The sequence below is a fragment of the Danio rerio genome, chromosome 16, assembly GCF_049306965.1.
Source record: "Danio rerio strain Tuebingen ecotype United States chromosome 16, GRCz12tu, whole genome shotgun sequence".
In the NCBI taxonomy this organism is placed as follows: Eukaryota; Metazoa; Chordata; class Actinopteri; order Cypriniformes; family Danionidae; genus Danio; species Danio rerio.
In genome coordinates, this window is record NC_133191.1 from 12,644,067 (window position 1) to 12,670,705 (window position 26,639).

The following is a 26,639-nucleotide window of genomic DNA, read 5'->3' on the forward strand; positions in this document are numbered from 1 at the left end:
GAATGATCAAGTATAACCACTTTTTTTCTTCGTGAGCCCCAGTCAGATCACACAATTACAGCTTACTACGATGATTGAAAACACATCTCCTTGCAGCAGATCATTGTCGGGCTGCACAATACATAAAAACGATCAATATATTGCAATGCATATTGCACTGGTTTGAAATAATTGAGTGATTTAATTCAAATGTATCTATCTCAGTCTGCCACTAGCACACCCTTTGAAAAACTTTTCAGCACATCAGACAATGTAGTGCATCTCTGAAACCAAGCAGAGTGGACATGCTGGTTTTATTGTTTACAGTTGACAGCTCTGCTCTTTTCTTTAGCAGAGTGTCCAAGAGATATGGCTAAAGATCACATGAAACAACCACAAGGTCAATCATCAACCTCCGACCAAGGGTATCCTGATGCCATGTGCACTTATGGACACACTTGTGCCCTAGCATGTTGTTTGTTATGGACAAACTGTGAGTAGCACAGAAGACCCCCAGTAGAAGAGTCAGAGCATTTTCCAGAAACTCTCCCAAGGACTTCAAGAAGCCCAGGTACTCTGCACTGTTGTTTGGCCCATTAGTACAAACAACAGTGAGAGACCTATATCCTGACCTGAAGGCACAGGGAGGTGACCCTCTTGTTCAATGGGAAAAATTCCAAAATATGCTGGATAAACCCTGGGTTTCCTCCGGGTGTTCTGGTTTCCCCTACAGTCCAAAGACATGCGGTATAGGGGAATTGGATGAATTTAACTGGCTCTAGTGTATGAGAATATGGGTGTTTCCCAGTAATAGGTTGTGGCTGGAAGGGCATCCTCTGTGTAAAACATATGCTGGAATATTTGGCGGTTCTTTTTGCTGTGGTGAACCCTGATAAAAAGAAGACTAAGCAGTAGGAAAGTTGTCCCAAGAGCGGGTTTCTGTGTCCAAGGATCAGGTTGTCATGGCCCCAGCCTTCAACCACCCTCAGTTCCACAATGCACTGGTCTACAGGAGGGAGGTCCCATGTCAAAGGTTTTTGAAACCACACAGTCTGTCCTATCACCTAGGAGTATTTTGTTTTGGGAGACCCTATTAAGTGCATTTAGCCCCTGACGACATTGCTTCTCGGATCATTTAGGCACTCAAACCACTCCACCATGATAAGGCGGTGGGCTGTTGGATGAATTGAGCCCCCTAATAATATCTCCTGCAGCCTCTAAAGTGCATGGGTCCTTAAGCCTGGTTTATACTTCTGCGTCAAGTGACTGACGTGACCCATGGCGCATGTAACGCGTGTACAGTAGCTGTGCATTTATACTTCTGCGCGCTGTCTCTGTTGGTCTGCATTAACACTTCCGAAACGCTAGTTGGCATTAAGGTGTAAATGTTCCTCTGTGTCGAGTTTCTTCGCTGCTGTTTTGCTTTTCCTGAACACTTCCTGGATGTACAAGTGGCTCAAACTCGCTCATTTTGAGGCAGGAACTGGCAGACGTGCAGCAGCTTTAACTATGAGGTAAACACAGAACAAAACTTTCCATCCAGAGCTCCTTCACGGGACTCCACACTTGTAAACAATCACTCGCGCCATTCGCGCGGCTCTCGGTCCCTCCCAGACTCGTCAACGCTACCAAGCCGACCAATCACAGAGCTTGTGCTATGCGTCGTTGCGACGTGTAGTTACATTTTTTGAGAGGTGCACGTCAGTGACGCCGACGGCCACGGCGAAGGGTTATGCGTCAACGCCGTACCATACGCGTGCGCTTGACGCAGAAGTATAAATCAGCCTTTAGAATCATCCTAACTTTTTTTAGATGGCCATATTACCCTGCAGCTCAAAGATTGGTTACTCACCGAAGCTAAGCAGGGCTGAGCCTGGTCAGTACCTGGATGTGAGACCACATGGGAAAGCTAGGTTGCAGTTGGAAGTGGTGTTATTGAGGACAGCAGGGGGCGCTCAACCTGCAGTCTGTGTGAGTCCTAATGCCCCAGTAAAAGTGAAGGGGACACTACACTGTCAGTGGGTGCCGTCTTTCAGATGAGACATTAAATCGAGGTCCTGACTCTCTGTGGTCTTTCAAAATCCCATGGCACTTCTCGTAAAGAGTAGGGGTGTAACCCCGGTGTCCTGGCCAAATTCCCTCCATTGGCCCTTACTCATCATGGCCTCCCAATCATCCTCATCCACCAAATTGGCTTTTCACTGTCTCTCCACTCCACCAATAACTGGTGTGTGGTGAGCACACTGGCGCCGTTGTCCTGTGGCTGCCTTCGCATCATATAAGTAGATGCTGCACACTGGTGGTGGTATGGAGAGACCCCCCTCATGATTGTGAAGCACTTTGGGTGTATGGTCATACACAATAAATGCACCACAGATATGCACACATCACAGCATGTACCTTTTGAAAAGACTTTGACAGAGAGAAGGATGTGCTCTCAAAATCAAAAGTGGACAACGGTCACTTACACTTTGTTACATAAATAATAAATCTTTAAAAAAAAATTTTTTTTTTTTTACTGAATTAATTTTTTGTTAAAGTTAATTGCTAAGAGTGGGGAGCGGTGATACACAGCATAACTAAGCAATGTTAGTTTACCAAAAAACAAAAATTATTGATATTATTTGCTCACCCTCATGTTCTTTCAAACCCCTGAGACCTGTTCATCTTCACAACATAAATTAAGATATTTTAGATGAAATTCAGGAGCTGTCTGTCTCTCATTAAACAGCATTGTCAAAATATTTTGACTTTAGTCGTTTAACTATGATCATGCAAAGCTCCAAGAACGCTTTTGTGTCAATTTTTTTTCCCTTTAATTACCCCAGGTCAGGGTACAGGCAATATGACGCTGGTGTGTGGTGCTGCTGACTCTAATGGCACATATGTCATATTGCCCATAGTAAGTGTCAACCCAATCTGACATGCAATAAAATATTTTTTTGGTACACAAAATCAGAGCTTTGTATTATTACTACTGAACCACTGAAGTGACGTGGAATGTTTTTACAATAGCTGCGTCCCAAATGGCACACTATACACTATGCACTCATGCACTATGTACTTATGCACTTACACACTCAACAGGGTAGTATATGTATGTAGTGTCGTCCCAAATGGCACACTAATGTTTTTTTACTAAGCGGAAATTCAAACCGTTTCCCTGATGACGTTTGACGGTTGCCAAATCATTGAAGTAAACAGCCGAATTATCAAATAATACCTGCCGTGAGTGTTGCTGCATTCACCATCGGGAGGCGCTATAATCACTCTCGTAGAAGAATTTTGCTTTCACCATCCAAAATAAATAAAGTTATTCAACATGTGCGTCCGATAGCTCCGCCCCTTCCGCTACGTAAGCAAACCTGCGGTCGTTGAGTGCGTGAAGTGTCCATCATTACACACTTCATTTTACCGGCTGAATGAGTGCATCATCCGGGTAATTAAAGTGCACTTATTATTTTTAGAGTTTTCAGTGTGAACGCACTACTTACACTATTTATACTACAAAATGGCGTAGAATAGTGCATAAGTATGCGATTTGGGACGCAGCGTTTTTGTTACTTTTTTGGACTTTAAAGGTGTTGGGACTATTGCAGTCTATGGAGGATCAGAGAGGCCTCAGAGTTATTTTACAATATCTTAATTTGTGTTTTAAAGATGAGCAAAGGTCTCATGGGGTTGAAACAACACAAGGATACATAATATCATAATTTTCTTTTTTGGGTGAATTAACCCTTTAATGTCTCTGTGCTGTGAATAAAGCTGTTGATCAATCAGCATAAAGAAACAAAATCAACTTTGTTGGCAATTTTGGCAAGCAATTTAGAATCAGAAACTAACTACAACTTTTTATTAATCTACCCAGCACTTCACATGAATACAGTGTAAATGTATTTGAACTAACCAGCAGAAGATCCAATGAGGAAGATGATGGACAACCACATGAACTTTGTTATATCTCCAAATATTGACTGCAAAACAACATCCATATTAAAAAAAATGCATATTATATTTATGGTTGATCTTCAAACCAGAGAATCACCCCACCTTCTGTATCACAATGACGTAGGGTCCCAGCATCTCGAAACCCCGGGCAAAGTACACAAGACTGAACCAGCCAAGAATCAGAGAAAAAGCCATCGGAATTAATTCTCCTTGTATTCCAGTGACTCGCAGCCCACACAAAAGCAAAACCAGCAAAGCGTAGCTGATCCTGAAATGAAATGAAAGTTTGAGTGAATGCATGCAGTCAAACTGATTGAATTAGATAGATAGATAGATAGATAGATAGATAGATAGATAGATAGATAGATAGATAGATAGATAGATAGATAGATAGATAGATAGATAGATAGATAGATAGATAGATAGATAGATAGATAGATTTTATTTCACTTGCAGCAAAAACAAGTACAATGCACTTATTGTGTTCATATTGTATTGCAAAACACTTGCGGTGCTAATGAGGTGGAATAGGTTTGAGGGTATGGATAAGTGGGATAAGGTGTAAGGGGGTGGATAAATCTTGCATAGCCAGACCTCAGACTAATGGCTAAAGGTCAGGGAACTTTGACCGCTTTGAATGGTCAAGGACCCCCCCACGATGCTATTTGACGAGTTAACCAGCCTATCACCATTCAGTTTAAGCTGCGTCATGTTTAGAGGTGCTGAAATGTGCACTGAATACCAGCACGGCAGTGCATCTTTTATTCACTAACATCTTTAATAGTTTACAATAGGGGTGACCAACCTTATTCCTGGAGATCTATCTTCCTGCAGATTTCAGTTTAACCCATATCAAACACACCTGCCTGTAATTACCAAGTGCTGTTCAGGTCCTAATTAATTGGTTCAGGTGTGTTTGATTCAGGCTGGAGCTAAACTCTGCAGGAAGGTAGATCTCCAGAAACAGGGCTGAGCACCCCTGGCAGGCAGCTAGCTCTCTGCAACTCTCACATGGTCGCCCACTGAAGCTAAACAGGGCTGTGCCCAATCAGTACCTGGATGGGAGACCACATGGGAAAGCTAGGATGCTTCCGGAAGTGGTGTTAGTGAGGCCAGCAGGGGGCGCCCAACCTGCAGTCTGTGTGGGTCTTAATGCCGGAGAGGGATGGCATTAGGGGACGGGGACTCTATACGGCTCAGTGAGCGACGTCTTTCAGATGAGATGTTAAACCGAGTCTCTGTGGTCATTAAGAATCCCAGCATGTCCTTCGAAAAATAGTAGGGGTTTAACCATTATGGCCTCCTAACCCTGCCCATATCATAACAGGCTTCATCACTCTGTCTCCTCTCCACTAATCAGCTGGTGTGTGGTGTGCGGTCTGGCGCAAAATGGCTACCATCGTGTCATCCAGTTGCACACTGGTGGTGGATGAGGAGATGTGTATAAATGTAAGGAATTATTATTATTAATTATTATTACAACAACGACGCATCAATATGCTTAATGACCATTCAGCAAAACATAAAGGAAATCAGTAGGACGCGTATGTAGACACCGACTGAAATAAACATCGCAGCTTGTTCCCAGACAAACTGATTGAAATTGCTAAACACTTGACTTGAACTATTTTCAAGATAAATAAATCTGCTAAAATTTTCAGAAACGTTTGCCGTATGCATCAGACGTTTAGCCACAGGTCCGTGGACAGTGCTTGGTGGGTTAATACTTATTATTGTAATTATAGAAATTAATTACATTTGTAATTTTATACAGATCATTTTTAAAATTTGAGAACAATGTAAACATTTATGTGCATAATAAGTGCATTTACCAGACATTTTTCTACAACACTTAGCCTATAACAAAAACTTACAAAGTGACATGGAAGAGGCCACCAAGAGCAGTCTGGCCAAAAAAGCGTTTAACCCCCACTGCCAAAATACCGGGAATCTGAACATGACAAAATACATACAAGTATGAGTGTTTTTCTACAATGGCAATACATTCGATGAATGTTATCTACATCTTTCCTACGTCCCATGATGCTTTGTGTGGATTATGGGAGTAAATTCCATTAAGATGTTTTGACTTCCTTTAAAATGTTGTATTTAAAAACTTAGAGTGAGGGGTTAGAGTTAGAGTTCATCCATCAAATATTAAAAAGCAACTTATTAGACTTATTATTCTGGCCTAATGGTTAGATAGTCAGTAAACCGAAGGTTGCAGGTTTTAGGTGGGGGGTAGTGTACAACCAGTGCCAGGGTTCCCACTCTAAGCCAAATATCAAATTCCCTGACTTGAACAGGCATGGGACGGTAAGCAATTTCAAGGTATACAGTGGTTTGGAAAAGTCAAGGTTTAAAAAATGCCATTTTTTTTGTTCTATCATTCCTACAGAATATGTAAGATTTTTTAAACATTTTTTATTTATTAATTTATTTTTAGCTTTTTTAGCACAACAGTATCTCCAACAGAAAAGATATCCAAAGACGTCGTTTTAAATTGTGAATAAATCTGTGTTTTGAAACTAACGAAGGCAGCAGAAGTCAATGATTCATTTGAATTGTTCATCCTGACAAGTTTATTGTTCTAAAATATTTGAGATGTTTCTCAAAATAAACTTTATTGTTCAAAAAGTTTTTGTTTTTTACTCAGACATTTAAAATATATAATCTATTAGAGCAGTGATCACAATACTGTGAAACCCTGATTTTTTATCTAAGGGTATCATACCGTTAGAATCATATAGCGGCCCATGCCTACTTGCCCTGACTATTGAATTTGGAAAAACAGGCTGCTCTTGTGCTTTTTAAAAAGGTTTAAGCATGAATAACATTTTGCAAGACTTCAATAGCCACTGTGACTGTGTAATGTTTCACCTCAGATTTTGTAAAAGTTCTACTTTTTAAAACCAGTCTTTTGGAAAGTGCTCACTTGCAAGCCAACAGTAAAAACATTGGTTTGTATTAACAGAATGTGGAGTCAAATATGGAGGATTTTTGTACATTAAATTTAACTTACATGAGGTTGTAAATTAAAAAAAAGCAGGGTATAGAATTGACAAACAAAATCCTTGATATTCCATGACTTAGAAAAAAAAATTCCCTGACATTAAATGTCTGGAACTAACCTTTTTAAATGGCACAAAATTCCAGATTTTCCATGAACCTTACAGTGCTTTCTTCCACCCTCAATTCACCTCAGATTCATCAATCATAGGTGAGAGCCCTAAGCAAGGCACTGTACCCCTAACTACTCCGTGGTGTGTGTGTGCTCATTATGGATAGGTGTAATACAAATCAGGTAAATTCTGTGTATGTGTCAGCATACTTTTGTTCATCATTTCATTTCATGAATAAACTCAAAAATGCACTAAGTACATGGATTAAAGTAGCACAAACTTATTATTTTAAATGATTTGTTACAGTTATTTTGAATAGAATTTCTCCAATTTACTAGTGCAATTCATACTTTAAAACAGAGTCATAACATGCAAAAAAAGTGGATGGCATAATGGTTCTAAAGCCAGAGCGAGATGTGTGGGAACATTTATCTGACCTCTATCAGCAGTATAATGATGGCTCCAATGAGACTGATTATCTCTGCAATTAGACGCAGTTGATCTGTATATGACTGATAGCTTTCCTAAACACAAAGAGAGGGGTCAGATACGCGCAGACACAAGTGCACACTAATTTAATAATAAACAGTAACGTTTCACACCTTGAAGGTTTTTTTTATTTTTATGGTGTGGTCGTTGCCTGCTTTGGTGTAATTCTCTGGAATGCCCTTCAGGGGGCGGTTTATACAACACACAGTGAATATGCTAATGTACACCAGGTAGATCACCATCAGTGACCTGTAAACACAACAACAGGGCAACATCATCAGTTCTGCTGAAATGATAAACAAGCTGCTGTAAATGTGATAAAATCAGAAGACAATGCTGAATATGTGGAAAAGCTTGAAGCTACTGAACATGTGAGCTGAGGAAAAACAGGTACAACAATGACAACTTGTTTCTGATTTCAAGGGAATGCTTAAACGCAGACACAAGTAATTTTGTGTTTAAAAGAAATCTCACAGACGTCTACACATAGACATCTTGGGTGAAGCAAGGCTACATTTTAGCTGTAGGTCAAAATCTAATAGAGAGATTAGACCAGGGATGGGCAAACTTGATCCTCGAGGGCCGGTGTTCCTGCAGAGTTTTGTTCCAACACTAGTCAAACACACCTGAACAAACCAATCAATTTTTTCAAAGATCACTTGAACTCTATGGAGGTCTGTTTGAATAGGGTTGGAGCTAAACTATGCAGGGCACTAGCCCTCCTGGATCAAGTTTGCCCACACCAGGATTAGACAGTGCATTTGTAGTCATTTATTTGTGACTATTTGATGACTAGTTCATTTTAGACAATTGTCAATATAGACGTTTATTCAATTTTCACTGTCAGCCCAAGTTTTGTTTCTATTAGATGTCTTTTAAACACAAATGGCTTACTGTGACCTGATTAAAATGAGTGCTTTACTGCAGTTTAAGTTGAGTTTAATAGAGATAAATGTTATTTTCAGTGCTGGGTAAAGATTAATTGCAATTAATGTTATCCAAAATGTATATTTTTTGACATATGTGCGTGCTATGCATGCTGTGTTTATTTATTTGTATATATAAACACAAACATGCTTGCATATATTTAAAAATATATGTATTTATATTTAGATATACAATATATGTAAATGATACAAATTATATCTAAATTTAAATATCTATGTTACAAAAAATTGTTTGTATGTATGTGTGTGTATTACATATAGAAAATAAATGTATAAAACACACACACACACACACACACACACACACACACACACACACACACACACACACACACACACACACACACACACACACACACACACACACAAAATTTATTTTGATGCGATTAATCTTTGCCCACCACTAGTTAATTTTAAAAGTGAAAAATAAAGTGATTGACCTAAAAACAGACACATCACTTTACATTTGTACATGTTTATCTGGTGTATGATTTAGGAATTTATAAAGTAAAGACATTAAAATAATATAAATTGCTGAGTAATGGTATTTTATTAAAAATATCCCACATTTGTAAAGTATATTATTGAAAATATTCATATGTTCAAAGATTCTCATTTAATCTAAAACTGAAAATATCTGTAGGTTAGATAATTTTTAATAAAATTTTATTTATAAAAAAGTTAAAAAAATATATATATATTTTAAATAATAGCTAAATGAAATGCTGTGCTTTATAGTATGCATTAGTACCTGAAGTAATGTTTTCCATACAGATTCCACTTGAGCGTGATGAGCTGTCGGACTGGAGTCAACTCAAGAATTCTTCTGGCCTGAGACAAACAAATCACATGCAGTACTTTCTTAAAGGGTTAGTTCACTCAAAATCCCAATTCTGTTATTGCTTACTCATGGTCTAATTTCTTTGTTCTGCAGAACACAAAAGAAGATATTTGGAAGAATGTCAATACCAAACTGATTTGTTTGATACTAAAGAACTACAGTTGAAGTCAGATTTATCAACCCCTTTTAATTATTTTTTTTCTTTTTAAAATATTTCCCAATTGATGTTTAACAGAGTAAGAAAATTTTCACAGTACGTCTGAAAATATATATTTTTTTTTCTGGAGAAAGTCTTATTTGTTTTATTTCGGCTAAAATAAAAGCAGTTATTTATTTTTTAAGCACCATTTTAAGAACAAAATTATTAGCCCATTTAAGCAAATTTTTTTTTTGATAGTCTACAGAACAAACAATCTTCATACAATAACTTGCTTAATTACCCTAACCTGCCTAGTTAACACAATTAACCAAGTTAAGCCTTTAAATGTCACTTTAAGCTGTATAGAAGTGTCTTGAAAAATATCTAGTCAAATATTATTTACCGTCATCATGGCAAAGATAAAATAAATCAGTTATTAGAAATGAGTTATTAAAACTATTATGCTTAGAAATGTGTTGAAGAAATCTTCTTTCCGTTAAATAGAAATTGGCGAAAAAAATAAACAGGGGGGGCTAATAATTCAGAAAAGCGTAATAAGAACAATGTTCAGTGGCTCAAGTGTTTTTAAAAGTCTAAACACTTTATTGATATAGTGTACCACCAAGCACATGTGGTCAGAACACAAATGAGTCGCAGGTAATGAAGTCTTAAGCGTTTCTCCCAAAGACAAGTCTGTGTAAGCAAAATGCTAGCAGGCGTCTGTAGCTCCGCTCACACTCCGTCTCTTTGCCCTTGTTTGGTATCCCCCCCGGTCGGTGCGATGACGTGCGAACAAAATGACAATGGTTGGCCACGCCTATTGTAGCTTCTTTTGCTTTCTTCAGAAACCTATGGGTGACGTCACGGATACTACGTCCATATCTTTTACAGTCTATGTGACAAACCTCTTTTTTGTGACTGGTGGCAATAATCTCAAGCACTGAGTGTTCATCGACCCTGGAGTCTATCTCTGTCAGGTCATAAAGGTAGGAGGATACTGGTCCCAGACTCCACTGAACAACCTTTCTGCGGTTGACCAAGTGCTGGAAGACCTGTGCATCAATACACAAAATATAACTGTTGCAGTATTGTGACCGATAAGAGGCATATTCTTGGAAGGAATCCATTTAAAAATCTCTCTCTCACCACAACGTTGCCATCCCTTGCAGCGAGTTTGAAGGGTGTAAGGCCTTTGTAGTTTGGGACCATGTCTAGAGGAAGAGCAGAGTCCTGTTCTGCATCCTGAGCCAGCAAGAAGTCAAATATCTGACATGCAGTTGTTTTATTGGGCTGCAAAACCAACAGGTGCAGGATGGTGTTGCCTGTTTGTGAGTGAAAAAGAGTCACAACCACAGATGCAGATGTTTATCTCACATTGGGAGTAAGATAACTAATATTTATGGAAGCAGGGTCATTTTTCTTACCCCGGGAATCTTGAGCCCGAATATTAGCCCCAGCTTTTATCAGCATGGACATAATGTCTTTATTACCCACACAGGCTGCAAATGCCAGGATGTGTTCACCTAAACACACAAAATGTATTCATTTCCATGAGAAACTGAAACTCTCCTGAAAGGTGTGTGAAATATATCGTCTATGATAATATCGTAATTTAGCAATATCACACAACAAAGAGTAAAGTTTTGTTAAAGCACATGTGCAGTCATTTGCTTGACTTTTAAATTAAGTGTTAGAATTTTCAACTTGCTGCCACTGACTGGAAGCTTTAGTGTTATGTTTAGTGGTGTAATGGATCACAAATCTCACCGTTACGATGACATTATGGTTTTTTAGTCATGGATCGGGCCATTTTTCGAGTCAGCCAAAAAGGGGAGAAGACAAATGTAATTTGCTTTTCATTTATTACAAACAGTACTGCAAGACACTTTTCGTATTTAAGAAACAGAATTTAAGGGGGACTGTTACCATGCAAGGCCCTCCCATCACACGGTGGCCAGGCCGGCCCATCCGCTACACCACTGGATTCATTGCTAGATGGATCATTTTTGAAGAATTATTCTGTGGTATATTTTTAAAGCCACCTATTGGTTAAATAATGTAATTGCTGCCTACAACTTCCATTTTTGAGCATCAAGTTAAATGCATATGACAGTGATTGTAATCTTTACCATAAACATCAGTGGTTTTATCCAAACTATTAAGCCAGTACTTCTGTGTCATTTAACTGTTTTTAACTTCATAACTAACTCAAAAAACTAAAGTCTGCATCATTTTCTCGATCTTTGCGTGTTTCAAACACAGATTTGAATGGAGCAATTTGAAGGATTAATAAACATATGCAAATCACCAGCTGTTATAATTTGTTGCGTGGGTGTTAAGATCCCGATCTTTTAATGTTTAATTGTGCAGCTTATACATGCAAGCTAAACAAGTAGTGAGAGAAAACCCCTTTAATAACCTGAGAAACCCACCACATCCTGAATAACCTACCATAACTTCTTTCATCATTATTATATTTTAAAGGAAAGCCTAAATGCTTTCATGTGATTTGAATGATGTCAGAGGTGATCTCTTTGCGATCGATACAAATTAAGTAAAGTAAAAAAAAAATAGTTGGGTTGTGATCCATTTGAATCACAGATAAATCCTGATCGGTTACACCCCTAATAATGTTTAGATATTCATTAAAAGACTAAAACCCAGACAAAATATTGTTTGAATAAAATAATTACAATACAAAATTTAATATAATAATTACAATACAAAAGAGAACATAATATTTATACTTTATCATATTAAATAGACACATTATAATAAAAGCGGCTTCCGGGTCCAAGCGCTCTATTCAACTGAATGGGGAGACTCATGAAATGGTAACAATAAACGTTTACAAAGCGTTTTAAGGCTTTCGAAAATCACGATCGCAGTATATATGTCCATGCCTAATATCCGATGGCCAGAAAGTGATTCATTTTTTATAAATTGTAAAAAATTTGGTATTTGTTATGCAGCAAGCCCAGAAATTGTTGTGTACACTATGACTTTATATAAAATTAACTTTAATGTGTGATAGGAATAAAACGTGATGTTAAACGAATGATTTCTCCACGCAAATGAGTGGCGGCTTGGACCCGGAAACAGTATACATAAGTCACAAACACGTCACCACTTAGCAAGCGGATAAAATGTTTACATTTAAAAAAAACAAACACACTTCATAATAAGTGTTAAGTACTATTTAATAAATTGCATTACATTTTAAATATGTTACCCTTTAAAGTCATTTCTTGGCCCTTTGTACTAAAACATACTGATACTGCTCTGTTTTCTAAGTGTATTTTGCAGCTGTGCACAGAGAGTGTAAAACAGTGTTCTGCATTTTATTTGTTTATGATAACCACAGTCTATTTATCTTCTAATAGCTACTTCCAGCCGTATAACGCACCATGTCATAAAGCGCGAATCATCTCAGACTGGTTTCTTGAACATGACAATGAGTTCACTGTACTCAAATGGCCTCCACAGTCACCAAATGTGGTGGAAATGGAGATTCACATCATGGATGTGCACCTGACTAATCTTTAGCAACTCTGTGATGCTATCACGTCAATATGTACCAAAATCCCTGACGAATTTTTCCAGTACCTTGCTGAATCTCTGCCATGAAGGATTAAGGCAGTTCTGAAGGCAAAAGAGGGTCCAACCCGGTACTAATAAGGTTTACCTAATAAAGTGGCCGGTGAGTGTATATAATATTTTATTGGAGTCAGTATGTAATTTATTTTCTGACATATTTTGTTTATCATTTAGCAAATTTTTTTTTTCCTCTTTCCAATTATAAGCTATCACTTAATTTTTAACTATCATTAAAAGCAAAAATTACGCAAATGCCCCCTCCGAACATTTAGGCCAATAATGTCCTTCTGCATGTAATTACAGTTTAGTAAATCTACACTGCTGACCTTACAAACTCCACTTAACCCACCTTTAAATCCACCAATTCCAGTAAACCACTGGTTGCTAAACGTAACAGTATCCCACTTCAACAACATTTTGCAATACAACATGACCACAATATGGACATTATACCTAACAATTATTCTTTATTCCATGCATGTACCATATAGTAGCTAACAGAGTGTGACCATACGAACAATAGCTAAAAATGATTACCACAATAGAAGCATATGTCTCACCATAGTAAAACAGGCCTTCTCTTCTTTTGCGGAAGTACATGCCTGTGACTCTGGGTGTCGTCACATCAGCTCCTCTTTTTATCATCTCCCAGATTAAGTTAGGATTCTGATTAATCACAGCGATGTGAAGGGCTGTTAAACCTGTCAATCAGAGCACACTTGCTTAAGATTTTACAGTGTGAACAGTCATATTTAATTGTTTGAGGAAGTGTCTGTTTCTAATAATGACCATGGTAGAGTTCAGATGTCATGGGCTCGTTGATGAGCTCCGGGGCTCCATTCATTAAAGCCACCGCTGCTTCAAAGTTATCATTCATCACAGCAACATGCAGAGCTGTCTCTCCAAGCTCACCTGCAACAAACACACACAATGTCAGAGACACATTTACAATCTGTATTTATCATTCAGTGCATTGTTAGATATTAAGACATTAAAGCAACGTTCTGTCATGAAACCGCCATGAAACGAAGGCTGTAAGTCCTATCCAGTTTGCTTCTAACCATATTGTTAAATAAGGCGCAGGTGAGCAGCCAATGGGCTTGCTTCTCAATATTTAAATATCTTGTATTATTTGGAATAGCAATCTACAGTACGTTTTTGGGATAGCTGTCTGAAAATTAAGTTAAAATAAGTGAAGATAATCCCTAAATTTAATCCTTTTGCTGATCTGCTCACTGTTTTAAGTAAGCACTCATACATTTAAATTCAGGCTCCATGTTTACAAGTTTCAGACTGATCTCACGAGGAAACGTAAGTATTTTACGTTTTGTCAGTTTGGTGGCTAAATCGTACAAATTCGTACAAGTTCAGTCGTACGAAAATGTCCGATTTTAAAAAGGAGGCGTGGCACCTAACCACACCCCTAACCCCAACCGTCATTGGGTGACGATCAAATTGTACTAAATAGCACAAATTAAATTGTACGAATTCATACGAATTAGCCACTAAAGCAAAAAGCTACGAATTGCCATGAGATTGCGTTGCAAGTTTCATGTGTTTAAACATTAACATCAGTTTTTTAAACGCATGTTCAGAGACAACAGATGAACTGTTTTGTAATGTCATACCCGGCTGCTTAAACCTTTGTCTTGGTCAGCCAATTCAAGGAATCAAATTGGTTTAATTAGTTCATTTAGTTACGTTAATATGTCTGGCTAAGTCCAGCTGCACGTTGCATTAGTGACAAATAACACATTGTATTTCAAATATATGCCATTTTTCAAAGATTTGCTGCTTGGGCTAAACCTTTGCGCAAGGTCACATAAGTGACTAGCGCTAATACTACATAGTCAAAGAGCTTAGAATGACCAAGAGGCGACACTCAATAGAATGTTCCATTGCAACAGCAGTGCCCAGCAACAGCCCCGAATTCCACCATTTTGGAGTGAAAGTGATCGGCTGTTCATTGGATCTTATTGCTTTCGCGATGGCAAGCAGCTGCTTTGTTTTTTATGTGTTTATTTAAAAAGTGCATTAAAGCTGAGATACAACCTGAAAGACGACAATACAACACTTACTATAACAATCATCAGCACTTTCAATAGTTTATTTTACAGACTTACAATATGCTGCTGTTCTAATGGAGTTTTCATTCCAAAATGGTCGCCCTCTAGTGGCTGTTTCACTAATTGCACTAGAGTGTCACCTTTTGGTGATTCTATGCTCTTTGACATAATCTAGTACACTAGTGTAAAGCCTGCCTGTTAAGTAGCCCAGGCACACATAGTAATTTAAGCTGCTTATCCACTATCGTGCTTGACCGTTGTAAATGTTACTAATTGTTCTCAGCCTGGAATTCTAGGCATGTTAAAACAACCGTGCTGAACTGGTAGGACACATGCACATTATGTCGCCACTCTGTTGCCTGGCTGCCTTCCAGTGTATCTATATATGGTGTGGAATATATACTGTTGAAGTCATAATCATTCAGTTTAACAAATGTTTCAATACATTCGTTCATTCTCCTTCACCTTAGTCCCTTATTTATAAGGGGTCACTACAGCAGAATGAACCACTAACTATTCCGACATATGAGCAGCAGATGCCTTTCCAGCCAAAACCCAGTACTGAAAAACACCCACACTCTCACATTCACACACACACACACTCACACACCATGGTTAATTTAGTTTATTAATTCACCTAAAGCGCATGTCTTTGGACTCGGGAGAAACTGGATCACCCAGAGGAAACCCACATGCGCACTCCACACAGAAATGGCACAGCAGGGACTTGAACCAGCAACCTCCATGCTGCGAGGTGACAGTGCTAATCACTGAGCCACTATGCTGCCCTTTTCAACACATTTTTAGGAATAATACTTTTAATGACTAATTTTATAACAACTGATTCCTTTTATGTTTGCCATAACAGTACTTAATATTTCAATAGATATGTTTTAAGATACTAGTATTCAGCTTAAAGTGCAATTTTAAGGCGTAACTGGGTTAATTAATTTAACTTAAATTTTACATTAATTAGGCAAAGCATTTTATAACAGTGGTTTGTTCTAGCCAATTGAAAAAAAAATATATTGCTTAAGGGGGCTAATAATATTGACATTGAATTTGTTGAAAAAATAAAAACTGCTTTTATTCTAGACTTTTTCCAAAAGATAGGAGATTACAGAATATAATGGGGAAATGTCTTACTCTGCTTTACATAATTTGAGAAATATTTGAAAAAGAAGGAAAAATTTACAGAAGGGCCGATAGTTTGAAGGTTACTCAAGTCCCTACTGCTACCCCTTATTGCAAGGTAGCCCAGGCACACATGGTATAGTACACTAGTGTTAATCATGTCTGCAAATAAGTACAGGCACAAATAGTTTCATACATTAGTGTAAAGCCATTCTGCAAGGTAGCCCAGAGAGACATACAGTTGAAGTTTTTTCCTTTATATTATATTATATTATATATATATATATATATATATATATATATATATATATATATATATATATATATATATATATATATATATATATATATATATATATATAAATATATGATATATGATATATATATGACCCAAATGATGTTTAACAGAACAAGGAAATTTTCACAGTATGTCTGATAATATTTTTAACAATAATAATTTTTTATATTAATTATTAGATATTTTTATCTAATAATTCAGGGGGGCTAATAACTCTGACTTCAACTGTATATACTGAAACATGCACACCATAGCTCTAAAAAAATATAAATCTCTCAAAGAGCTGTCATGCCAAAATTTCTGTCTGTGTGCTGTGGAAATGTTTGGATTGATTATAAGTTTGGATTGATTATGAGCACTGCAAAAAAGTTTAATGAAATCTGGTGCAACATGCACAGACGTGTAAAAACATATGATGCCATGAATTGACACTCTGAAGTCATTTTCACATTTCACTTTGATCACAACAGCCATGATCATTTATATCAACAGTGTAAGGACATTTTCTTGTCCTGTAAATAATGGCAAAAAGTGCTATTTACCTCTCTCAAAGATATCAGTAGATGAACAGTCAAGCAGTTTCTTTATGCAGGCTGCATTATTCTCCTTAGTGGCGGAAAACAGTGGGATGTCGTTTACTCTGCAGAACAAACAGAGAAATTACTACAGCTGAAATCAGGACATGCTTTACCTTAAATACTGTTTGCAATGAAATGTGGTGCTATTTACATTTTATAAACATTTTGTCTTTGCAACTTCTTTACAATGTTCTGCAGTCAATTAAGAAACAACTTAAAGTTGTCATATATTAACAGCTGTTTTATTGTGATGTTCACGCACACTCTTTTCCATTTTGAGATACATAAAATAAATGCTTATATATCAAGAAAATTCTGAAAGACATAATCTCTACTGTCATTAGCTATGTTTCTATCCAAACATGCTAAATTAGATTTAATACACAAAACTGGATTATCAAATTTGCATAAAACATTTGCAAATAAAGCACATTTTCATTCAAAAAGCCAAAAATCAAAAAGAAGTATGCAGCAGTATGAGAAACCATTGTGGAGCTTTTTTTGTATTATGAATTACTTGCACCTCAAAAGATAATGACGAAACACAGTGAACGTTTTTTGGCTTTTGGGAGCGCAGTTGCTCAACCACAGTTTTGGAAGGTAATAATATCAAACCACTTTGATGACAGACTTTGTCTGAGGGATTTTGGAATGACCAATACAACATTTCAGATGTTTGTTCATTAATGTCGTCCAATTACACTATATGTTTAATCAAAATCACATTACTTTTTTGATGAGCATGTTGAAATTCGCTTATTCATTTTCCTTCGGCTTAGTCTTCAATTAATCAGAGGTTGCCACAGCAGAATGGATCGCCAACTATTCCAGCATATGTTTTACACAGTGGATGCTCTTCCAGCTGCAACCCAGTACTTGGAAACACCCGTACACACTCATTCACACACACACACACACACTCATACACTATGGACAATTTAGTTCATCCAATTCACCTATAGTGCCTGTGGGGGAAACCCATGCCAACACAGAAAGAACATGCAAACTCCACACAGAAAAGCCAACTGGCCAACCAGGACTTGAACCAGTGACCTTCTTGCTGTAAGGTGACAGTGCTAACCACTGAGCTGCTGTGCCGTTCCCGCATGCTGAAATCTATTCAGATGTGTTTTCATCGAATGAGCATTGTGTTCAAATGCACATAACAATAGTTGGACGGAAACCATAAACTTTTATCAGTCGACACGATGACAGTAAATCACAGAACTTCTTAAATGCTGTTTTCTCACCTCTTTCATTTTTTATTGTGTATTTATTTAATTAATGAGAGAAAAATCTAAATCACATATTCAATCTAATAAGAACAATCAATGCAAATGTATTTTCTAATCATTGTACTAATAAGAGACAGTTCTTTACCTTTTGGTCTGCATTAGGAAGGTCTCATCCAACATTTCATTCCATCCCTTTTTATGCTGAAGGCGGAACCGCATTTGTCTCCACCAGTGGTTTATTTCACCAGATATGGCGGGTGGCATGATTTCAGGAGGACACCGAGACCAACAAGACTGACAAGAAAACTAAACAATATTAAAATGACCACATAGGCAAAGCAGATTCCCTGCTAGTCCACTCTTTCTCTCTCAAAATTACTTGAATATAGTAATTTATCATTTAAATCTCATACACTGTAAAACCCAATAGGTTAAAGGGCCATGACACCCCCCACTTTCGGTTAAAGTCTACTTCAGAATTTTTTCAAAAGATGCATGATTAATGGGCGTGGAGCTCCACGAGCATAGGGCAAGAGTGGGCGTGGCCAGCAGGGGAGAACGTGAGCGAACAACTGTTGATGTCAGTTAGCTCACAAATTGAGACAAACCGTGAGGAGACGCATGAGTTTTACAAAGGTAAAATGCAAAGAAATAAACAGTAATTTAATGCCCTGCTACATTTGTTATTCGTAATTTCATATACAGACAACCACAATTTATATCATTATAAAGATAATCGTGTTCATATAAACACTATAAATGAGGACTTCTCCCTCAATCCCTGGGTCTGAATCATAGATCTAAACGCAGACTCAGATTTAGGCAAACACAGCAGTACAGCGATGTGTCTGAATGTGAATGAACTTCTGATACAAGACAACATCCGCCATTCTCCAATTCTTGTGCTGCTCTCCCGACAAAAATGCTTGCAGCACACACACAGCTTTGCTGTATGATCGGCCCTGACAGGATCGCGGGGAAAAACATACAACAAACCCCGTGGATCATGGAAAGAAACACATACGAGCCTTCATAAACAGCTACTGCGTGCCGTGGGTCCGTGTCTCACAGCTTGAGCTTGGCACTGGTCTGCGTCTGCCTTGCCTTCGGAAAGCACGTGCTGTCATGCTCTCATGAATAATTAAGCAGCCGGCTCTTCTCATAGGATAAGGAAACTCCGCTTTGAATAATAATGAGAAACCGACGCGTCATCATTGCACTTGCGGTACTTCGCTATGTCGCCGATTTTGATCCCTCGCCAAAAATAATTTTAAACCCGGAAGCTGAAATTAGCTGACAAAAGCTCAAAATTATCCAGTTTTCCCCACAATTAAAGCTGACAGGTGCTAACATTGTCTTAACTGATGCTCAACACATACACATCTGTTAATATATAAAAAAAGTTCTCCAGGGTGTCCTGAACCTTTAAGGTAACTCAAGCCATTTGAGGAAATAGATAAACCATTTAAGTTCAAAAACTAATCATAATGAGTACTGTGAACCTAATCCATTTGAGTAAATGAAGCAATCTGAGCACAGTAAAACCCAATAAATGAAGAGAACTCAAATCAACTGAATACTGTAAAACCCAATAAGTTCAGGCAACTCAAACAGTTTGAGGAAACCGATTGCAACAAACCATTTGTTTAAAAAAAAAAAACTAATACAATAAGTATACAATAAGTACAGTGTACTTACTCCGTTTAAGTTAAAGTAATGAGGTATTTAATTAGCCCATTACCTTCAACACTGAGTTCAAAACTCTTTTTTCCAAATGAGTAGAATTAACTTTCAGTCAATTTTGAGTTAACTACACTTATTTCATTTAATAAAGTTGACTGCTGGGTTTTACAGTGTAGTAACAGATCTATTTCATGACTACGACACTTTCATTTTTTGTTTTTGTACATTCTATGTATTACATATGTTTGGTGGGTGTAATCCAATCCATACACGATGAATCAAAACATTTGATATTCTTAATATTGTGTAAAATATTAATATATCTCACTACTACACTCTCAGAAAAAAAGGTACACAGTAGTACAAATAATGTTCCTTAAGGGCCAGTTTTGTACCTTTGTAAAAGGTGTACCTTATATGGTACAGAAAAGGCCTCTTATGATACTGTTCTGTACCTTTTATGGTACAGTTGAAATGAAGGTACATAACTGTTCTCATAAAAAGATACACTTTAAGAAATAAAGGAGCGGTCACTGGGGCAGGACAATCGGTACATATTTGTACCTGAAGGGTCCATAATTGTACTTCAGAGGTACTTTTTAAATACATTTGGGTACTAATATGCACCTTTTAGGTACCACTGTGGACTCTTTGGATACTAATATGTATCTTTTAAAAAGGTACTGCCCCAGTGACAGCACCTATACCTTTACTTCTGAGAATGTACAGAAGTGTTGGACAACTCCTTCTTTGTTACAATATCTAAATAAGTATTACTGAAAAGGAAAGGTGATTTATGAATAATTTTCCATATTAAAACAAAAATCATCATTTTAAAGCATATGTTTAAGGAAACTCATAAACAATATTATTAAGTTCTTTAATGCAATAATACAAAACAACTGGTAAAACATTTGTATGTTTGATGAAGGTACAATATCTGCAGGTTTTAAAAAACAAAGGTACATTTTGGTTTTCCAAGGTACAAATCATGATCTTAAAGGTACAAACTGCAATGGTACAAATTTGTTTCTTTGTCTTAAGGTACAATTCTGTCCCATAAAAAAGTACTGCCCCAGTGACAAGGGTTTATACCTTCTTTGGTACATTATTACCATTTTTTTCTGAGAGTGTACAAATAATGTTGTTTTACAAAACTCAGACTACAATAAAATAAATTAATATGTTACCACAATCTTAAAACAAACAAACAAACAAACAAACAAACAAACAAACAAACAAACAAACAAACAAACTGGTGAAATACCAAAAAACATCTCAACAAATTAGCTATTCGCCATAATTAGCAATTTTCTGTTATTTTAAAGTTGTCAGATTGAAAGCGATATTCACCTACCTTGCAAAAATCCTAAATACGTAGTCCCAATGTAATTTTAGTAACTGATGAATAGCATGTTTGTTTGTCTGTTGGAGGACAACAGAAGGTAAGGAGTCTGACATCAGTATTTATACTTTTAGCTGATTCAAGAAAGGAGGGAGGAGGACGTCACACACAGGTGGACAGAGTAAGATACCAGGAATTTAGGAGCCCAGCGAGTGTAGATCAGGACAGATTGGGACATTATAAATGCAATTATCAATATCCAAAAATATCAACAGAAGTTCTGATGGTTTTGTAATGGTTTAAAGGGTTACAATAGAAATTATATGGGTTTAAATGGAAGCTGTGGGTCTCTGCTGGTAATTTTTGCTTTCTATTGGTGGCATGTTATAACAAAAAATCCCAGCTGAATACTGTATGTCATGAAAACCCTATTGAAACGATTCAAATGAACTGGTTTAAGTTCAAATTCAATGGATTTAATTGCATTTGTAATGTATTTCTATTATTATTTTTTAAATTTCCAGTAGTTTTTCTGTGTGGTTGAAATGAATGAAATGAAATAATGTATGCTTTTGACCATAAACTAAAGCATTACATTTTATAAATCTGTTATTCAAGATCACTGTCTTTGATAAATCCTTGCCCATCATCTTTACCACTTCCTGCGTAGGTTACCTGAAACAAAAAACATTTCAGTCAACACTTTTATAAATAAGATAAGTCAGATAAGCATTTAGCAGACCTGTCCCAAAGCAGCTGACAGATACCAGGATGTTCCAGATGATCCAAAACAACTTTTGCCGTCTAACATTCCACCATTATGCAGACTGTCTCTGTTTTGAGGTGCAGGATCCTCGATGGCTGTCCGATAAATGAGCAGTTGTTCTCCTCCAGTGAACACAAATACTGTATATTGCTAATTTAAGACTCTTAAACGATAGCCTTTATTGTTTACGTGCAGTGACAGGCTGGTCAGACAGATACCACCACACCAGGTCAAAGCTTAAACCGTTGAAGTTGTTTTCATGACTTTTAACATGACTTAGTTTTTTGAGAATGAAAATTTGCACAAAGATTTCATTTCAAGGCAAATGTTTATATGTGGTTAACTGCAAAAAAATCAAGCTGTTTGAAAAACGACACACAAAGTAAAGGTTAACGTAAAATAGCTAACTTTTTAATACCCATTGTGTGAATGACCATTCAATGACCGTTCTGATAAACATTTGATTTGTTAATTTATCGGAATTCCTGTCAGCGGTACCAATGATTCATCTATGGCATTCGGGGATGAACTATAAGTTTGTAGTCTTCCTAGTTTTCAAGTTGTCATTATAAGCTGTACAAAGAGGACGTAAATGCTATTTACTAGTCTTGAAATACACGACCAACATAGCAAAACTTCTCTGGCCCAGATCTGGCCCACACAACCAGCTTTTGCTTGGCCCACATGCAGCAGTGAATTACGCGATACATGATTGGACCAAGTCTGGCTTCCATACAAGGGCCAAAAATGGACCACATCTGGGCCAAGTCTCAGCCAAGTTAATAACCCATAACTGGGCCAGATATGTTGGTGTGTCATGACTGCAATGAATTTAATAAACCCATGAAGCATTAGCTGCACTGTGGGCATGCTTTTTCTCAAGGAAAATGTTTTCTTTACTTAAAATTAATTCATTTAAATGTATTTTAAAAGTGGGTCAAGACAGGCCAAACTTACGTGGCCCACATATACATTTTTAACATCTGGTAAAATTACTACATTTGATATCTGGCCCAAGTCTAGTATTCTGCCTTAAAGAAGGTGCCACCTCAGCCAAACCCAGTCTATATTTTGCCCACATGCTGTATGCCAGTGCCAGATGAACAGCTGCTGTGCCAGCTTTATGCCAAATCTGGGTTAGAATTCTTTGCTACCTGGGGAGTATCAATGACAGTCACATGGTCAGATTTAACATAAAAAAACAACAATACAATCTCATGGAAGGTTGTAAATTTTTTAATTATTGGCTAATTCGTATGAATTCGTACGGATCTCATTTATACAATTTATTAGGATTTGCTCATCCTCCAATGATGATTGGGTTTAGAGATGGGGTTCTTTTTTAAATCGTACATTTTCATATGATGCTTGTATGACTTTGTACAAATTAGCCACTAAACTGACAAAATGTAAAAAAGTTACTCAGATAGAATACGAATGTGGGCCACTTTAGGCAGTTATGCGGCACTGGTGGTATTCCTTCGGCCTAGACAAAATTAATGTAAGCCTGAAGTGGCCCACCTGTACAATTGCAAAGTGGGGCCAGAGATTCAACTTTATATATGGGCCATTTAAGGCAAAGATTTGGCACTTATGGCAAAATGTAATCTGAATGTGAGCCTAATAAGGCCCATGTGGAATATGATAAATTTGGCCCAAATGATGGAGGACAAATGTGGGCCACAGTTGGCAAAAATGTGGCATAGTCATTTAAGGGTAATATGGTTATAAACCTAAAGTGGCTCACATGTGCAAATGTGGCCCAGTTATCTTAAGACATATGTGGGCCACTTTTGGCAAATATTCAGCATAGTAAGCTCTGGCAATTGCGACTGTGAGCCTCATGTGGCCCAGTAAAAATATGGCAAATGTGGCCCAGTTATTTTAAAACATATGTGGGCCACTTTTGGGAAATATTCAGCACAGTAAACTCTGGCTAATGCAGCCGTTAGCCTATCGTGGCCCAGAGTAGATATAGCAAATGTGGCTCAGTTATCCTAAAACAAATGTGGGCCACTTTTGGCAAATATTTGGCAGTTAGCTCTGGCTAATGTGGCTGTGAGCTTAAAACGGCCCAGAGAAGATATGGCAAATGTGGCCCAGTTATCTTAAAACATATGTGGGCCATTTAGACTAAAGTCACCATCATGGAGAAAAGGATTTGCTTTAGTTGGGCTCATAGCCCTGAACATTGTATTATTAATGTTCTTTTGGGCTGCTGTAACTTTTAAGAACTTAGCTTGAAAAGTTTAATCATTACAGCAAACAAGCCAAGTAAAAAAAAAACAATAAAATTAAGTGAAGCACAACCTCACACAACCAGAATAAAAGCAAATTGTGGCGCTAAAAAGGATCAGTTCTGGTTCATTTGGTTGAATTCTGGCTAATATGTGGACAGGAGCGGACTGCCCCAGAGCCATCATTCCATGCGGTATGTGGTCCAGATGTAAGTGTCTGGTGTGGGCCGGATCTGGGCCAGAATAAAAGCAAACTGTGGCACAGAACAGGGTCAGTTCTGGTTCATTTGGTTAAATTCTGGCTGATATGTGATGTTGCGATGGCCTAATTAATGTCCAGATCTGGCAAACAGGAGCAGACTGCCCAAGTGCCATCATTTCATGCGGTATGTCGGCTGGATTTGAGCCACATAAATTTTGCTAGCTGGGTAGGTTTCCTCTTGAGATCAGACTTAAAAATAAAACATCAAATGGAACCATTTTGTATTTTTAGGCTTTATCTAAAACATACAGTGGGAATGCTAAGTAAAACAGGACTAAATGTGTTGATCAAATTTGGCATTAGACTTGATGCCGACAAACAAAAACACAGAAAAAAGAAAGTGAACCATTTGGTCATGTTCACACATTTATAAGACCAAACTTGGTCTAAACAAACAGGCCTTACTGTTGGAGATTTTACAAATTACATTAGCAAACATCTAAAACAACAAGCCTTGCAATGGGCTTTTGTTAGCATCCTTAGCAGTTGATAACTTATGAAGAACTTATTAGTAAATGAGTCAAAACAATGGCAGGAATTCCTACAGCATAAACACAAATGAATCTGCTGCAAGTAGACATATTTCCGATGGTTATATTGAAGTAATGGGCAACATGAAAATGACAAGGGAAAAAAAAAAACAGGTATGCTTGTGCACCAAAGTTCAGATAGCAGCGTTTACACTGATTTAACTTAAATGGTTTTGTATCTTTAGATTCTCTATAAATGATAATCTGTATGCTTAGCAAACTAGAACCAAATGTGTTATTTTCCTTTTCAATCCAATTAAAAACACACTTTAAAACACACTTGCACCAACGTTTTGGAAATATCTTTAGACGCTGCATGCAGTTTGTTTCAGATGCTCGCATTACTGAGACAATTTGAGATTAACTGGACTCACTGTGTAATATAGGGCCATTTAAGGCATAATACATAGTGGTCAAACACCAGAGGCCTACAAAAACAAGGCCTAATTGTATGTTTACATCAAAAGAAGAAATAAGTGATTTGGTTAACCAAGAGGACAGTGCTGTAGCTTAAACCTAATATGTATTTTCATATCAACTTAGTACATTTACATTTGCAAAGAATTTAACATCTCAATGCTATTCAGTATTGTAAAGCTGGAGTTTCAGGTAAATTTGGATGGCATAAAAGAAAATCTTTGATGGTCAGAACAGGTACATGAGTCATATTGGTTGGTCAGAAAGGCACTATGGGATACTATCTATAGAGTGTTAGCTGGACCGCATGTTGTGAAGTAATGGATGTTTTTGTTTCTTCAGGGTGACTCAGTCTTGAGTTGTTTTGCATTAAAAAGCACACATTTGCTGGATGTTATTTTAGAGCTTCAAACAATCGTGTAATATTCGAGGCATGTGTTTTATGTTTGGGTGTTTCTCATTGTGTTGTAAGATGAGTAAGTTATTGATATGATCTACCAGACTGCAAACAACTTTTTTTTTTTTTTGCTAAATTTAATGGACGGTTTAGTTCGGTTCAGCAAGGTCAAAGTGTGGCATTCGTTTTGCAAATATATTGCTTTTTACTAATCTAAGTTGCATTCCATGACTTTTCCAAGACTTTTAGGTAAATAATGGCACATACATGGTAAACAATGGTATATGGTAAATTAGTAATAATAATAAACATTAAAATTTATTACAGTAAACACATTTGCATTGCATTATCGTAAAATACTTATTACAATATCTAAAATACATTCAAAAAGCTATATATATATATATATATATATATATATATATATATATATATATATATATATATATATATATATATATATATATATATATGACAGTTGAAGTAAGAATTCTTCTTTTTTAAGTATTTTCTAAATTGTTTAACAGAGCAAGGAAATTTTCACAGTATGTCTGATAATATTTTTTCTTCTGGAGAAATGCTTATTTGTTTTATTTCGGCTAGAATAAAGCAGTTTTTAATTTTTTAAA

At 37.0% G+C, this 26,639-nt stretch overlaps 1 protein-coding gene across 3 annotated transcripts in view; it reads right to left on the bottom strand.

Moving 5' to 3' along the window:
• Nucleotides 1-23,409, bottom strand: part of trpv6 (transient receptor potential cation channel, subfamily V, member 6) — a 27,867-nt gene extending 4,458 nt beyond the window's left edge. The window contains exons 1-15 of one of the 3 annotated variants that reach the window (XM_073924388.1): nucleotides 21,997-23,409; nucleotides 21,414-21,481; nucleotides 18,519-18,667; nucleotides 17,103-17,200; nucleotides 13,852-13,974; nucleotides 13,623-13,763; nucleotides 10,890-10,988; nucleotides 10,612-10,787; nucleotides 10,371-10,517; nucleotides 9,237-9,316; nucleotides 7,652-7,787; nucleotides 7,487-7,573; nucleotides 5,802-5,878; nucleotides 4,030-4,195; nucleotides 3,887-3,953 (exon numbers count right to left, since the gene is read on the bottom strand). In XM_073924388.1, coding sequence (XP_073780489.1) covers nucleotides 3,887-3,953; nucleotides 4,030-4,195; nucleotides 5,802-5,878; nucleotides 7,487-7,573; nucleotides 7,652-7,787; nucleotides 9,237-9,316; nucleotides 10,371-10,517; nucleotides 10,612-10,787; nucleotides 10,890-10,988; nucleotides 13,623-13,763; nucleotides 13,852-13,974; nucleotides 17,103-17,200; nucleotides 18,519-18,637 — 1,516 coding nt within the window. In that variant the 5' untranslated portion in view covers nucleotides 18,638-18,667; nucleotides 21,414-21,481; nucleotides 21,997-23,409. 3 annotated transcript variants of the gene reach the window in all.
• Between the last annotated feature and the right edge of the window lie 3,230 nt (nucleotides 23,410-26,639).